General features: G+C 54.6%; 1 protein-coding gene across 1 annotated transcript; it reads left to right on the forward strand.

The window, feature by feature from the left end:
* The first annotated feature begins 13,134 nt into the window (after positions 1-13,134).
* LOC122388681 lies at positions 13,135-15,392 on the forward strand. The gene is made up of 4 exons (XM_043379973.1): positions 13,135-13,689; positions 14,366-14,755; positions 14,995-15,254; positions 15,320-15,392. The coding sequence occupies exons 1-4, from the start codon at positions 13,135-13,137 to the stop codon at positions 15,390-15,392; spliced, it is 1,278 nt and encodes a 425-aa protein (XP_043235908.1).
* The last annotated feature ends 1,166 nt before the right edge of the window (positions 15,393-16,558 follow it).

Here is a 16,558-nt window from a genome sequence, read left to right on the forward strand (position 1 = left end):
ACTTATAGTTCATTCGACGCGTCTCGGCGAGAGGAACACGATTCTGGCAATAGAAATGTTGTGGCTTTTTGTAGTCGAAAGTTATTGTCGAAAAACACTTTTCGTAAAAACAGCTATTTTTGGAGTTTTTGCCCTCTGGAGGCTAAACCGTTGACCTGAGGTCAATTTTGATAATGACCTTATCAAAAGAAAAGTTCAAAAGCTATCGATTGCTGTTCCATGCGTTTTTCTAGCTACCATAGTTCCTGAGATAACCGCATGTTTTCTGAAAAATATAATGACCATTGGCAAATTTTGACCTTTGATGACCTCTGGTGACCCCAATATTGCTCTAAGATGAAAAATGACCGAAATACTTTCAAACGTACGCATTGAGAGCTATCGACTGCTTTTTACCGCGTCTTTCTATCCCTCTTAGTTTTTTAGTTAGAGGTGGGTGGTAACATATGCCCCCCCTCACTAGGGCGAAGTTGGCTGAGACCGCCACTGGGGCGCGGGTTAAAGGGGTCATCACACGCAAGTGTGGAACCCTTAGAGCTGCTGGTCCCTGATAGGCCGGTAAGGGCCCTCAGAGGCCGGCAAGTAGCCCTCAGAGGTCGCCAATGGGCCCTGAGAGGCCGGCAAGGGGTCCTCAAATGCCGACAAGGAGCAATAAAAAGCCGGTATGTGGCTCTTATGGAGAGAAGTGTGGCTATTGTGTGGCTATTCGGAGCACATGAGGTGTTCTTTCGAGCCCTGTGGGGCCCTTCTGAGTCGAAAATGCCAGCGTGGACCCTCAGCCGCCAATTGGCGTCGCAGGGCCCCTCGGGTCCGAGAGGCCCCCTGATCCGATGGGGGCACGTGCCCCCTGCCCCCCTCCGGTTGCAAATAGAGAAGGCAATCGGCGGTGCGGGACCCAACAATTGCAATCGTTCCTTCTCCCGTCGCGAGGTCGCCCATCCGATCCATATCTCAAGATTGTTAACCCTGGGGCTCGGGTCGGCATTGTATCGACAAGGAAATCAGCTTTAGGTGGGTAAAAAAGTTGAGTCATTAGTTGTCGTTACGTTCAGTAATAGCAACGACAAAGTTCCAAATGTACCCGACGTACGGCTTGGAGCCCATCGCCGCGCGGTATCCACCAGTGACGTCACGCTAATGCTTAGCGAGCAGTCCATTGGAAATTGCGGGATGATTATACCTCTCTTATACGGCCTTGAGTCTCAACACGCTTCATTGTCGAGAAACTTCGTTCCGCAGAACAGCTTGTGACGGGGAGGGTCCTAAGGATTTGAAGCAGTGTCTTGACGTTCGGAAGTGAGCCCGCCATCCGGAATGCGTTTGCCAGTCTGTGAGCGGTAAGCTGCTGATGCTACCATGGCGCGCCAAAGCACAAGTTCCGACCGGAGGTTGACTGGGCTCGGCAGATCTGTGTGGTACGCCTCAGCACACTCGACAACTGCGGAGAGGTCAGCGGTCTCTGCGTGCTGGGAGTACTCCCTCCAGTTGAAGGCCAGGATGATCTTCTGGGAAGCGCTCCTCCAGCTCCTTGATCATTTGGTCGATGAATGGGTTGAACACGTTGACCCAGAAGCTTGTTTCTGGATCTGATGACACGGAGCTGTTAGGTCGGTGCACTTGTCGAGACGAGCCTCTCGGAGGGATGACCGGTATGTCGAACTTGTCAGCAAGTGCAGCCGCCTTTTCACCACAGCTGGGAACTCTTCTCTTGCGTCTTGCACTGCCTGCTGGACTTCACTGATTTTTTGCATGGCATCACTCAGTGACTGCTGGGGATTTTGGAGGCAGATCGACAAACCCAGTGTGATGCCGAAGAGGAGCACAGCCATCTCAAGACAGATTAGGAAGTCGAAGCGGGTGATCGCTGCCAAATATATGTCCGGACGCTTTTTGAGCTGCGTCGCTGCTGCCCTCCCGCTCAACGTGTTCGAGTGCTGCGACGATGGGAACAGGCAGCTGTTCGAAGGTCAGCAGGGACTCGTGCTGCTCCACCCATCGAGTTCTGCACAGCGCCTTCAGTCTCTTTTTCTTCCGTTCCTCGCTCAGCTCTTCCACTTTCTCCTCCAGAAGCTGCACTCGAGCCACTGAGTCATTGAAAAAAATTGAAGCGACGGACACAACACCCAGCATGTTGCGCACCCCTGGGACAGTTAGTGCATTTGGAGCCGCGCTGGAACTTCCGATTTTACCGCCAGCATCAGTGGGAATCGGTATGATGGCGGCGGAGTCCATGGGTCTTTCAGAAATCGTCTTCTCTCCTCCAACGGCAGCTGTTCCGTCATTGAGACCGCGTGACCATTGTGACCGCGTCTGCATGATACTCCGTGGTTTGGTGCTGACGCAGATGCCGTTTTGCGTCTTTGAACCGCTTGAATGGCTCAGTGACGAAGCTTCTCAGCGCCTGGTCTCCTGAAGCCCTCCCGCTGAATTTGCCTCCCCATCAGCACACAGTATCGACAAAAGCCACCTTCCATTCCCGGCACAGCACTCTAAGTGAGCCAGGGAAACTCAGCGATGTGATCTCGCTGGAACTTCCGATTTTACCGCCAGCATCAGGAACTACTGGGAATCGGTATGATGGCGGCGGAGTCCATGGGTCTTTCAGAAGTCGTCTTCTCTCCTCTAACGGCAGCTGTTTCGCGCAGACGTAGTTCCCAATGTCATCCGGATGCACAGAGGGTGCGACAGCATTGCAGGATTCAGGCGCTGAAAGGAAGGAAGGTAGGATGTAGAGGACAGGCACAGGACACAGAAGTTCGCAGTACCGTAATTGAAGGACGCAAGACCAAAGTGAAAGTAGCGGACTCGTTCGACTGGCTTGGACATGACGTAATTAACTATTGCCAATTGAAAGGAAACCGGAAATGTTCGCCCACTTCAACATTAAACACAATTAGTGACGTCATCGTGCATATCATGTACATATAATCATGTTAACCCGCGCCGTGCTGCTGGTCTGAGTTTTCCATGCCGTGCTAGGGAAGGGGGGGGGGGCGTTTTCAAGTTCCCCCCACCCCCACCCGTCGAATTCGGCTCCTGAGCCACGTAGCGACACGCGATAGAAATTCGGAAGAGCGTAAAAAATAATGAATAAAAATATTCGACCATTTCTGGGTCAGGTCAAAGGTTAGGTCATCAGAGAACATCGAAGGTCAAATTTTGCCCAGTTGTACAGCTTTTGACAAATCGGCGCATGACTCATTACAGTTTGAGCGCCACGGAAAAGCGCATTCGATACTAAACAGCTGCTTGTGAATTGTGCGATAGCGGACAGGTAAGATAGGTAGCACAGGTAGCCAATAAAGCTATCCAATATACTGACCGTTCCCGGAGTCCCGGTCATCGATGTCTGCAGCGGCGCCGCTCGCGGGCCTCTGCACACCGGCCGACAACAAGATAAAATTTATTTTCCTAGCAAATATATCACAAACAAAAATTGGGATAATTACTTCTGATACAAATTTAGGATACTGACAGCGCGTTCTCCAAAAAGAAAAAAGTCTAGTTTTTTGCATTTCCTAGCTGCATCGGCTGCCTCTTTTTGTCGTTTCCTTTTTCCCTTTTGAGAGCCACTAGCGTTCTTCCACATTTTTGACGCAAGATTGAAGATGCCACCTGCGGATCACATCCATCACGGACCGAAGTCAACGGCAAGAGTCTTTATTAGGCAATCAAGGCCTAAGTCACGCCATGTCTTTGAAGTCACGCCATGCCCATTTTAAAAAATTTGTCAAATGCCATAGCATTCAGTTGGCCTTCACGAGAGGACCACAATGGTAAAAACAGTTAGGTAATATAGCTCTAATAGCTTATATCTTCGACGTTATGATGGTGGTGGCTTCATTGTCCAGTGTTTTTTCCTCTTCAGAATGACGGCAGGCAGAAGATTCCGAGAGGCCGTGGGAGCTCCTGAGCGGCAGCGGTCTGAGCGGGAGCGACAGTTGGTCCGATGACTGGGCGTTGGCAATCCTTGCGACAGGACGAACTTGCAGTGTGACCCGTAGCGGGTAGATAGAATTAGAGTCACCCGGGTCCAAGCGTGAATTTGGAGTGCATTCAGCAGCCAGTAGATGGTGCCACCCATCTCCGGTAGCGAGAAGCTAGATAATAGATATGGTGCCGACCGGTTACGTGGCGTGGGGGAATCGGTCAGCATATCTTTTCGGTAACCGAAATTTTCGGTAACCGATTGACACCACTACTAGATATGGTGCCGACCGGTTACGTGGCGTGGGGGAGAGTACAAAAACGTCGGCACTGCGATCGGGCGTCTCAGAGCGAATGTTATGCAATCGGCGGTTCAGCACAAAAAAAAAATAACAACAGGGCCACGAGCTAAAAACCATTGAAACAAACGTAACCGTCGAAAATGGACGAAGGACGTCTGCACTGGTAATGCTAAATCATGCAAAAGTGGGTAAGAGTCGCCGTTTTATGTTTGGCCAACAATCATTTACAAGAACAGAGAGGTTAAAAACAGATTCACGTTGCGCTTTATATACTTTAACCCTCGCCCGTATAGGGGGGGGTCGAACCGACCCCCCATGGTTTTTCGCGAATAACTCGCGTAAAAAGCGGCCGATCGCGACGAAACTTTTAGTACCCTCGCGTCCATCAATTTCACACCTACCCTGAAAATTTTATGACCCTGACCCAAATGACCTGTGACCTGTGACCTACTTTTCGAGACCATGTTTGGCTGGAATCGCGATTCGGCGTATGTCGGCTCGCATTAGCCGCGCGTTTGCAGTCTTTTCGTGGTTTCAAGCGTTCAAACATGTGATATGATGTTGCCCCCATGCATTAGGGTGGGTGTCAAGGTCACCTGAAGGTCAGGTCAGGTCATTGACCTTTGATGATCTCGGTTCACTTTTTCGAGTTTTACATGTTTCTAGGCCAGTTTTTGGAGCTGAATTCGAATTTAGCAACCATATGAACATTTACGAAGTAGTTTTGGTGCCTTCGTAACATGTTACGAAGCTGTCAGAGGCGGTTGCCACCTACTACGAATACCCTTACTGGTTGACCTGACCTGACCTGACCCGACCTGGCCTAAATACATGAAGACATCATATCTGTGATCAAAACTAACATGGACGTGATCAGCTCCCCGAAAAATCCCATAGCAGCCACACTTTACGACGTTCTAACAGGTCCCGATTTTCCCGCCTTTGGGGTCATTGACCTGACCTGCAAGGTCAACCAATGACCTAGGACCTTAAAATTGGGTATCATCGGCTTCCTCTCGTCACGGGCAACACGCTCGTTTTTTCCGCGAAGCTCTAGCTCGATCAGGGGCGAAACGGCAAAGGGGGGGGGTCCAACGGACGGGTCCAACGGGGGGGTCCAACGGACCCCCCCCCCCTTATACGTTCGCGGCTGGAAAAACACCAATACGGGTGAGGGTTAACCCGCGCCCCAGTGGCGGTCTCAGCCAACTTCGCCCTAGTGGGGGGGGGGGAGCATATGTTACCACCCACCTCTAACTCAAAAACTAAGAGGGCTAAAAAGACGCGGTAAAAAGCAGTCGATAGCTCTCAATGCGTACGTTTGAAAGTATTTCGGTCATTTTTCTTCTTAGAGCAATTTTGGGGTCACCAGAGGTCATCAAAGGTCAAAATTTGCCAATTGTCATTATATTTTTCAGGAAACATGCCGTTATCTCAGGAACTATGGTAGCTAGAAAAACGCATGGTAAGGCAATCGATAGTTTTTGAGCTCTTCTTTTGATAAGGTCATAATCGAAATTGACCTCAGGTCAACGGTTTAGCCTCCAGAGGCCAAAAACTAACAAATAGCTGTTTTTTTTTTCGAAAAGTTTTTCGACAATACCTTTCGACTTAAAAAGTCACGACATTTCTATTGCCAGAATCGTGTTCCTGTCGCCGAGACGCGTCGAATGAACTATAATTTGACCTTGAAAGGTCAACTTGAAAATTTGACCTCCGGTCAAGGTCATGACCCGACCGGAAAAGGCCATGTTGCATATCAGTCGATGCGTCTCAACAACACAAACACAATGAGACCATCCCTAGCGTTCTATCTCTTTCCAATCGCGAGTTATGGGCAAAAACCTGTTCGTTGCCTCAAATGACCTCGGATGACCTTTCTAGAGGCTATCAGCAAAAAAAGACACCTTGGTCATCACGGATGGTCCAAATCATTGTGATTCTGAAATATTTGGACTGTTCCTATGCGTACACACTGATCTAGAGGCATTTTCGTTTTCTCCATTGACTTATAATGGAAAGGTCACGCTACTGACCTGACCTTAGGTCACGGATATAAAAAATCCGAGATATACAAATTGTAGGCGCCCATAACATCATGAAATCCAACAGGTTTAAAACGTCTCTGACAAACACTGCAGGCTGGACATGATTGCAAACTTTTTTAGGCTTGGTCAGTTAACTTGACCTGGTGACCTGACCTGACATAACCTGGGGTCAAAAATTTCACACATTGTCCAAAATTGATGTACAAAAAGCTACCCCAAGCGGCGCGGCGCTACGCGCCGCGGTTTTTTATTCACGCGCAAAAAACGCGACAAGGTAACATATGCCCCCCCCCCCCCACTGGAGCGAAGGTTAACATACCTAACCTGAAAAAGTGAATCGGAGCGATGCAAAATCCGCGCGAGGCTAACTACGAAGGACAAGGCCGTTAAACGTAAACATTCAGCTGACGCGAAGGTCATTAACCCGCGAGTTGCTGTGGGGGGGGGCGTTAAACGCCCCCACTTTTTTCGCCGGGCCATAGCATAAAAACGGCGCGCCGCAGGCGCGCCAAATTTTGGGTACCTGTAGAGAATTGATTGAAGTTTATTGTGACAAAGTTTCAAAAAAAAATCGTTTGGAAAATTTTTGAGATATCGAGGTTTTAGTGACATCATGATTTCTGAGTTTTCGACCAAAAACGGCATATGTTCAAAAAATCATATAAAACCACAGAATAGACATACAGACATGCCGTAAACGCCATTAGACTGCCAATACCATGAACAATCAAATGGTTATCTTCGATTATTGATTATCGTTCCGCATTTTCCAAAATCTTGAACTGAATCTCGGCAATTTCTCGTGACTACTTCACCAGTCACCACCATGATACATGCATTTTTTAAATTCAACTTTTTGAGCCAAACACGTACACATATGATAAAATTAATGTCACCATCGTGTTCTACGCCACAAATTACCCATAAAACATGTGTCACAGGCTGCGAATATCAGTTTTGATTTTCGGGGATATTTGCCTACCCGGTTGACCTGACCTTGACCCTGACCTATGCTTGACTGACCTCTACATGGAGCTGACACTCTTGTAGGCCTTATATGATGGATTGTGCACCGTTTTGACAGAGTTTATGACGAGAGGCGCCAATTGCGAAGTCCTGAAGTCCATGCTACTGAAAGCCCGATTTCAGGTGTTTGACCTGACCTTGACCCCACCTGTGACCTCAAAATTCATTTTTAAAGTACTCATCTGAAGTGTCTCGTCGCGTTCTTTCGTTTGCCGCCTCGTGCGTTTCGCTGCGCCTATTGGTTCTCGAGTTATCGGCTGGGGGCGTTTAACGCCCCCCTCCCCCCCCCCCCCAGCAAACGATGGGTGGCGAAATACCCCAGCAACTGCCGGGTTAAAAAGAGGCTACTAAATCCGAAATTGAGGGCACTTCAAGATTTGAACAATGTTCTTGTAGAAATGAAACAGCAACTATTTCAAATTGAGGAAAACGATTTTAGTAATAATGTGTAAGAGGGCCCTTAATTTGTACCGATAGCATCATGGCCTCCAGATTGTCCAGCACCAGAGGTCTACTGCCGCTGCCGGTACCGAGGGCCTCCTATAGGTATGTAAAGGGCCAAGGGGCCTCCTATCGTAAAGAGCCTTCTGTTGGTACAAACTACCTCTGATTTGGCAAGGAGGCCTCCTGTTGGTACGGAGGGCCTCTCACGTGTAGAGCGCCCCCGTTTGTACAGACTACAGAGGGCATCTCATTCGTCCAGTGGCCTCCTGTGGGTACAGAGTGCCTCTGAGTTGTCAATTTTCCAGGGGGTCTGCTGTTGTACATTTGTACAGGAGGCCTCCCATATGTGCAGGGGGCTTCCCATTTGTAAAGAGGGTCTCATATTTCTTCAGGGGGCCTCCTGTTGGAACAGAGAGACTCCTATCTGTACAGGGGGCCCCCATTCGTACAGAGGGCCACTTGGTGGTTGAGAGGAACTCTTGCTGGTTGAGATTTAATGGGCCTCTGAATTGTTTAGGGGGCCTCCTGCTGGTACAGAGGGCCTCCCACGTGTACATGGGCCTCCCATTTGTACAGAGTTCCTCGCATTTGTCTATGGGGCACCCCGTTGCTATAGAGGGCCTCCTATTTGCCCAGGGGGCCTCCTGCTGGTTCAGAGGCCTCCCATGTGTACAGGCGCCTCCTATGTGCAAGCAGCCTTTTATTAATGTACAGAGGGTCTCCCATGTGTGCAAAGGGCCTCCTATTTCCCCAGGGGGCCTGCTGTTGGAACAGAGGGCCTCCTATCTGTACAAAGGGCCTCCCATTTGTACAGAGGGCCTCTTGCTCGTTTAGAGGGTCTCTGAGTTGCCCAGGGGGCCTCCTGCTGGTACAGAGGGCCTCTTATTTGTCAAGGGCCCTTCCGTTGCTACAGAGGACCTCGCATTTGTACACAGGGTCTCCCATGTGCACAAAGGCTTCCCATTCATGTACATAGGGCCTCCCATACGTGCAAAGGGTTTCCTGAAGGCACAGAGGGCCTCCTATCTGTACAGGGGGCCTCCTGTTGATATAGAGGTCCTCCCATTTGTACAGAGGGCCTCCTGTTAGTAGAGGGCCCAGGCCTCCTATCTGTACAGGGGCCTCCCATTTGTAAAGAGGGACTCTTATTTGTCCAGGGGGCCTCCTGTTGGTAGAGGGCCCCTATTTGTCCGGGGGGCCTCCTGTTGGTAGAGGGCCCCTATTTGTCCAGGGGCCTCCTGTCGGCAGCACTGATCAGTACCCGAGTTAAAAGTACTCGAAGCTCTGTTCAGGTTCAGGGGCCTCCTAAAAAATACCCGAGGGGAGGGCACGGACCCCAGGCCCCCCCCTCCTTGGGTGCGCCACTGGTCGATTCAGTTCTAGAAGATTCGCTTTTGAATCGATTCACCAAAAATTTGAATCGTATACAACCCTGGTCATTTGCAAATATTTTATGTTGTCGGGTTCTGGAAAGTTCGATGGTCTTCAATTTCCACAGCTCGTAATTCGATGCGTGCGTGACGCGCGTGGAACGTCGAACGGTGCATAATTTTCCAAATGGGCAATTATGAGGTATAAATATGTGCCTACGGCGACATTTGTCATTGTTCTTCAGTGGTAGTAGTAGTAGTAGAGTTTATTGACACCAGGTGCATGTACAAATGATGTAACTTAAAAATAGAAATAAACACGGATAAAACACAAACCTTAAAATGCACGTAAATCAGTGTCCATTAAAAGTAACATACACGACACACGTGCACTTAATGTCTAGCTAAATTCGAAGCCAGACACGCAAAGTCTAAAACACAAGACAATATAAAAACACACAACACATCAAGGATCACGACATGGCATCTCGCCGGGAGCAAGGTTTGTCGCCTGAGGAAATCGCCGCACTTTTTCTGGACGAACCCGTCTCCAGTGATGAAGAAGAATATCTCGATGAAGAGGCTACATCTGAGGAAGAGGTCAACGTTCATCGCTTCGTCTATGAACACGAGTCATCTGATGATGAGCCACAACAGCAAGATCAAGCCGAGACAGCCCAGCGGCCCGCTGACCTGACTAGGTCACAGCGGAAGCTGCTGGAAGCGAAATTTCGTCGGCAAGATCCCCGGCCTGCTGCTACGTATGTTGTCCAAGATCGCCGTCAAAATGTGCTGGCAGAGTAGTCCACAGAGCCGCAGCCGGCAGTTGCCGCCGAGATCTCGCCAATATTCTCACAGAGCGGTCGGGCGTGTGTGGTCCTGCTCGTCGGATCACTACAGAAAAAGACGCCTTCAAATTGTTCATCACGGACAGCATACTCAAAAAGATCAAGGACAGGACCAACCGCAGGCTGGGGATCGAGCTTGGCCGAGTGCAGGAAGTCGAAGTGAGACAAAGAGAGCAGTTTCTCTACCAGCCTAATACGGAAACTGAGATTGAGGCTCTGCTGGGTCTATTTGTGCTCCGCGGCTTCTATAAGATGCTGACGGTCAAGCAGCTCTTTGACTCAGTAACGGGACCAGCCATTTTCAGGACGACGATGGGACCGAGGAGGTTCGGCATCTGGAGGTTGCCGTCTGGAGAGCTCCGCCTTCTCGAGGTGGACGGTGTGGGGTTCGCCCCAACCCCGACGTGGCGAACGCCGGGGCCAACCAAACGGAGCTCAACTCAACTCGCCCCATGGAGGGGCGATCGCTGGTGGCCGACGCGCCACCACGTCGTCCGGCGCCTCGCGCGAGCTGGCAGCCCGGTGCGGGGCGCACCTCTCCCGCGGGCTGGCGGGCCGCGCGGCAGGGCCGCAGCGGCCGCTGGCCCGCCTAATTAAATGAACACCCCGCCGCCGCGAGCGCCCTCGGCGGGGGATCGGGTGCCCGTGGAGGGGGAGCCCGAGGGGGCCGCAGCCGCCGGGCGAAGAACCGTCGCTACCGACTGAACCGCAAAACGCGAAGCCGCCTGACCATAGTGTCGTGGAACGCGGAAGGCCTCCGGACCAAGAAGCAGGAGCTCCAACGCTGGCTAAGCGCAGTAAAAGCGGACGTAGTGGCGGTCCAAGAAGCCCAGCTGGCTGCAAACCAGACACCTGCCCTCTCGGGTTACCAGACCGCCGCGGTCACCCGCCGGGCGCGTGGGAGGAGGGGCGGCGGACCCGTCAAGGGCGGAGACGTGGCGCTCTTCGTCCGCGACGGTATCCAGTTCACGACCATCGACCAGTCGCCTCTCCACCCTCAAGACGACTCCACTGAATGGTGCGCCATCCGGATCTTTCCTCTATCTAGTCAGCCGGACTCGACCCGTACAAACCCGAACTACGACATCTACAACGTCTACCGCCCCCCGATTCGCCCGGGGGAGGCGGACGATCGAATGGACCACTTCTCAATGGACTCATTCCCGACCTCGAACCGTGTCTTCATCACCGGCGATTTCAACGCTCATCATGACTCAAGGGACGCATCCTGCGCTGAACCCGACAGACCTGGTCTCGTCATACACGACTGGATCAATCGGAACGGCTGAGCTGTGCTCAACTCCGGCGCTGCTACCCGCGACGGCTACGGGCGAGGGCCGCCCACGGCCCCCGACCTAACGACGGCACACCAGGACTTGGCCAGACGCTGCACATGGGACATCGGCGAGGACCTCGGAAGCGACCACCTCCCACAGGTGGTCACGGTCGCAGTCACGGGATCGCGCCCCCGCCGAATCCGCAAGGCACGGTGGGCGTTTCATAAAGCGGACTGGACGGCGTACACCGAGGAGTGCGAATCGAAGTTCGCATCTCTCCCTCGGCCCGACCAGTCCACAGATCAGATGGCCAAGCATCTGGCGGACGCCCTGATGAACGCCAGCGCCCGTCACATCCCTCGAGGTGCCAGAGCGGACCCTAAACCGTGGGCCCTCGACCCCGAGCTGTCGGCTGCGGTGGCGGAGCGCCGGGAGGCGAGAGCAGCCCTACGACGTTCCCCCACCGAAGAAAATCACGAGGTTTGGAAACTCAAGAAGCGGAACGCGGCCGCCGCAGAAGAAACAGCCAGGAAGAAGTCATTCAGGAAGTTCGCATCCGAAGAACTGAACAAGCCAACAAGTCTCGGCCGTGTCACTAAAGTCCTTCGCAAGATTTTTTTTTATTTTTTTTTTATAAATTTAGTCCGAACCTTTTGATGGGAAGGATTCACAAGGACAGAGCCACCGCTAAGCGAAGCTTGTTGCGGTGATCCTGCCCTCTACCCTCCGATCGCGCAATTCCAGTTCTATGGCAGAATTTAGAGTCCAAAGTTTAACGTGCGCACATAGCCGCGCACGGCCGGTCCCCTCACTGACTTCACCTGGCTACGGCCTGCCACCAACCGCAACCATACCTGTCAGGAGGCCCATAAATGTCAAGCGCCCGTCGCGCTTCGAACCCGGACTGTTGTAACCGGGAACGCGTGCTCTCACCACGCGGAGTCCAACACTCTACCAACTGAGCTACGGGACCGGCTAGATGGAGGGCGCAGCACAGACGTTTGCTCCCGGCCAAGCTGTTAACGGGGACCGCGGCCGCGAGGCCGTGGGGGACCGCAGCAAGGCCGAGGCCTTCGTCTCGACATACGCCGCCGTCAGCAAACACGTGAGACGGAAGAAATGGGACAAACTCACCAAGGCCGAGCTGAAAAGACTCAGACGCGCCTCCTGCACATGTCAAAATCAAAGGACTGACGCCTGCCAGCCCTTCTCCGCCGCGGAGCTCGACGCCCAGCTCCAGAAGCTGAAGCCCAAGAAGGCCCCGGGCCCGGACGGAGTGTGCGCGGAGCACCTACAGCACCTGGGCCCCCGAGCCAGGGACGGGTTGCTCCAACTCATCAACAAGAGCTGGGCGCTCGCCGAGATCCCCGCGGACTGGAGGAGGGCGGTCATCATCCCAATACCGAAGGCCGGCAAGGACCCGAAGGAGGTATCAAGCTAACGCCCAATCGCCCTCACCAGCTGTGTGGCAAAGCTGGCCGAGCGGATGGTGGCGGCCCGGCTCACTCATCTCTGTAATCTCCACCGCCTGATCCCCCCGGAGCAGGTGGGATTCCGCCGCGGCCGTGCAGCGGAGGATAACCCGGCCAGGCTGGTCCAGTCAGTCCAGGATGGTTGGAACAAGCCTGTGTGGAGGTGAACGGGGTGAGAAGCAGGGAGCGCCCCTTCAGAGCGGGCCTCCCCCAGGGCTCGGTCCTCGCCCCCCACCCTCTACACCATATGGGCTGCCGACCTCATCGCCGACCTTCGCCGTGCCCCCCCCCCCCCGAACGGACATATTCATGTACGCCGATGACACTGCCACACTCAGCGCCGGCGCGACAATCCAGGCAGCTCTAGCCGCGGCTCAACACTCGGCGGACCTCCTCGCAAAATGGGCGACACGGAACAAGATGACGATCGCGAGCCAGAAGACCCAGATCATGGTGCTGTCTCAGTGGAGCCGAGACGCCAAGGACACCACCATCCTGATGTCTGGCACACCTGTCCGAGCGACCCCCACCGTCAAGCTCCTGGGGGTCACGCTCGATAGGCTCCTCCACTTCGGCGACCACTTTGCCAACCTCAAGAGGAAGGCTCGCCCTCGCATCAACCAACTGCGGAAGCTCACCGGCCACTCATGGGGGCTTCGTGAGCACCACCTGCGCGCCGTGGCCAACGGGTACATCCGCGGCGCCATCGAGTATGCGGCGGCCGCGTGGCTTCCTGCGGCGTCCCGCTCCCACCTGGAGCTGGTGGACCGGGAGCTGCGCGCGGCGGCCCGCGCCGTGACTGGTTGCCCGCTATCCACGCCGGCCCACGCTCTCATGGCGGAGGCTGGTCTGCCAACCGCAGAGATGCGCAGCGCCACCCTCGCCGCGAGGATGCTGGCGCGCGCCTCTGCACTGCCCGCCGAGGACCCGCTCCGCGAGCTCGCCGAAGCCACCGTCCCCTGCCGACTCCGCAACGTCACTCAACTCAACTCAACTCAACTCATTTATTTTAACAGACCAGACAAAGTAAAGACACACAAAACATACAAATAGGATTGGTGCAAAAGCCTAAAGCTTAACTCAAGGCACCTCTCCAGTCTCCACATTCAATAGAACTTAACAAAACATGACACCGCCGGGATTAACATAATACACCAACATAACTATAAATTAAATGAAAGGCGAACATAAACAGGAGTGTGAGATTACTCCTCCGCTGAGTCAGCAGCCGCCCCCGCCGCCCGCCGCAGTGCCATCGCCCTGACCACGAAGTCCTGGAAGAGCGCCGCGGCCTCCCGGCCGCCGTCAGTGCTTGGGGTGATACTGTCTCCGTGTATTAAATTGTGAATTAGGTCTCTTCGAGGTAAATTTAGAATTTGGTTACCTAAGACCAGTGAAAGCTGAGTGAAAAGGTTAGCTCTGATTTCCTGATAAAGAGGGCATGTTAAAAGAAAATGGTGTATTGTTTCTGGTTCATTGTGACAAACGCAATGAGGGGTGGAGAGTTTCTGGAGCTGGTAGAGATTGGCATTTAATGGGAGTCACAGGATGGCGCGACCAGGGAAGACGGACACTGGGCACCCTAGGTGTCGCCGCCTCCTCGGTTGAGCCTATGGTCGCCGTACCGCTCCCGCCATGGACCTCACGCGAGGGGATCTCCATCTCCTGCGCCGTCCCGCCCGAGTGCGTCCGCAGCGCCGGCGAACACGCCCGCCGTGCAGCGGCGGAGGCACTGCTGTCCGACCTCCCCGGAGCGGAGCGGGCGACCTGGGTGTGGTCCGACGGATCGGCGAACGGCGGCACCGCACGCGGAGGAGGCGGCGCCCTGATCGCTCTTCCGACCGGCACCGAGCACACGGTCAGAGCCCCCGCCGGCTCTCTCTGCTCAAGCACACGAGCCGAGCTGGTGGCCCTTCGAGCCGCGCTGGAAGAGCTCGCCAAACCAGACACCTCACCGGACCCGGACAGGTACCCGACCACCATTATCTGCCTCGACTCCAGGGCGGCGCTGCAGACAGTGGACGCGGGCCCGGCGGCACAGGCAAGCCAGCTGGGTGCTGACATCTGGCGGCTCCTTCTGCAGCTTGCCAGCAGCGGACGCCGCCTCCACCTTCAATGGGTCCCGGCCCACTGTGGCCTGCCTGGCAACGAACGAGCCGATGCCTTGGCGCGGGAAGCCGCCGAGCTAGACCAGGCCGTAAATGACGTCCTGACGTCCCCCTGGACGTCAGGAGTATCACCCGCGCCGCCGCCAGGACTGCTCGCCGCTCTTGGCAATAGAGCTGGCCCGACGGCTGGTACCGCTCCATCTTCACGGATCAGACTCTGCCCGCGCCGGTCCGGCTTGACAGTCGAGAGGCCGCGGTGGACGTGCATCAACTTCGGGCCGGCCACTGGAGCATGTCAGCCCAGTACCTCCACCGTATCGGCCGCCGGCCGACCGCCGCCTGCCCCGGCTGCGCGGACGCCGGCTGTCCGGCCGCCCGGTGCCTGGTGTGCGAGGAGGCGGACACCCCGCAACACGTCCTGCTGCGCTGCCCGTGCCTCTGCGGGGCCCGCCTCCTCGCCATGGGCAACATTCACGGACGCCCCACCGACTTGCCAGACGGGACGACGTGGTGGCGGCCTTGGCCGCCGGCTTTCGGTCCTTCCAGAGCCGAACGACTACGCCCCGGTGACGGGGCCGGGGGGAAAACAACAACAACAACAACAGGAGGTTCGGCATGCTCCTGAATATGCTGACCTTTGACGATCGCAGCACCCGTGACGACCATGGGGGATGTCGTCCCGGTTTTCCCCATGTATTATTCGCCAATCAGCTTAACACTACCAGTGACGTGACTGGTGGATCGCCAATCGGGGCCGTCCGGCCGGCTGGCCGGGCCCGCAGAAGGCCAAACGCAGACGTTTTCAGAAAAGCGTAGGCCGTATAGATACAGTCGCGGATGGAGTTTTGCTGTGATTCGGCTCTCCAAGAGTGCGTCAGCGGACCAGGACCCGGATAAAGATCTTAGTGAACCGGTATCTGATAAAATCCGCTCACGGCTTAGCAGCCGACTTCGACCCTTCGCCCTCGTAAAGCACAAAAGCTTGCCGGTCATCAATCCACCTGCATCTCCTCATCTGCTTAATGCCTATATCGACCAGTTACTGCAGCCGTTTTGGAGCGGCTCACGGCCGATAACACGCCGGACTTGCGCTAGCCGCCGGTGCTAAGCGCTAACCATGGGTCACCGGCGCGGCGCCGCTGACCCACGGGGGGGGGGGGCTGCTAATTAGTTGAGCCGGAATTGGGATAGAAGCTGGTATGGGATTGGGATAGAAACTCAGCGAGACTAAGGGATTGTGTTTTGCCTTCGGTAGGCCCCCAGAAATCACCAGTGTAGTGCCCTCAGGGCCGGCGGTTATAGCCTTTGGAGGCACTGGGTGTGGGCCCTCACAGGTAGGTACCGGTGTGAGGCCCTCGGAGGTATTGGTGCGGGGCCCCATAGGTACCGCTGTGGGCCCTCTGAGGTGCTAGTGTGTGGCCCTCAGAGGCGTTGGTGAGGGTCCTCACAGTTGCCATTGTGGGACCTCAGAGACACTGCAGTGTGGGGTCATCACAGCCGGGTGTGGGGCCCTTAGAGCTGCTGGCTCGAACCCTTTATAAGCCGATCAGGGGCTCTCAGAGACCGACAAGGGGCCCTCAAGAGGTCTGCGGTGTCTTCAGGAGCCCTGTGGAGTCCTCAGAGTCCAGAGACCAGTAAGGTACTCTCAGACGCCGGTGGTGGCCCTCAGAGTCGTCGGTGTGGGGCCCTCAAAAGTCACCGGTGAGTGGCCGTCCGATGCGAAGGTCCCGTCTTAG

Source organism: Amphibalanus amphitrite, unplaced genomic scaffold (assembly GCF_019059575.1).
Source record: "Amphibalanus amphitrite isolate SeventyFive unplaced genomic scaffold, NRLGWU_Aamphi_draft 000331F_arrow, whole genome shotgun sequence".
Lineage (NCBI taxonomy): Eukaryota > Metazoa > Arthropoda > Thecostraca > Balanomorpha > Balanidae > Amphibalanus > Amphibalanus amphitrite.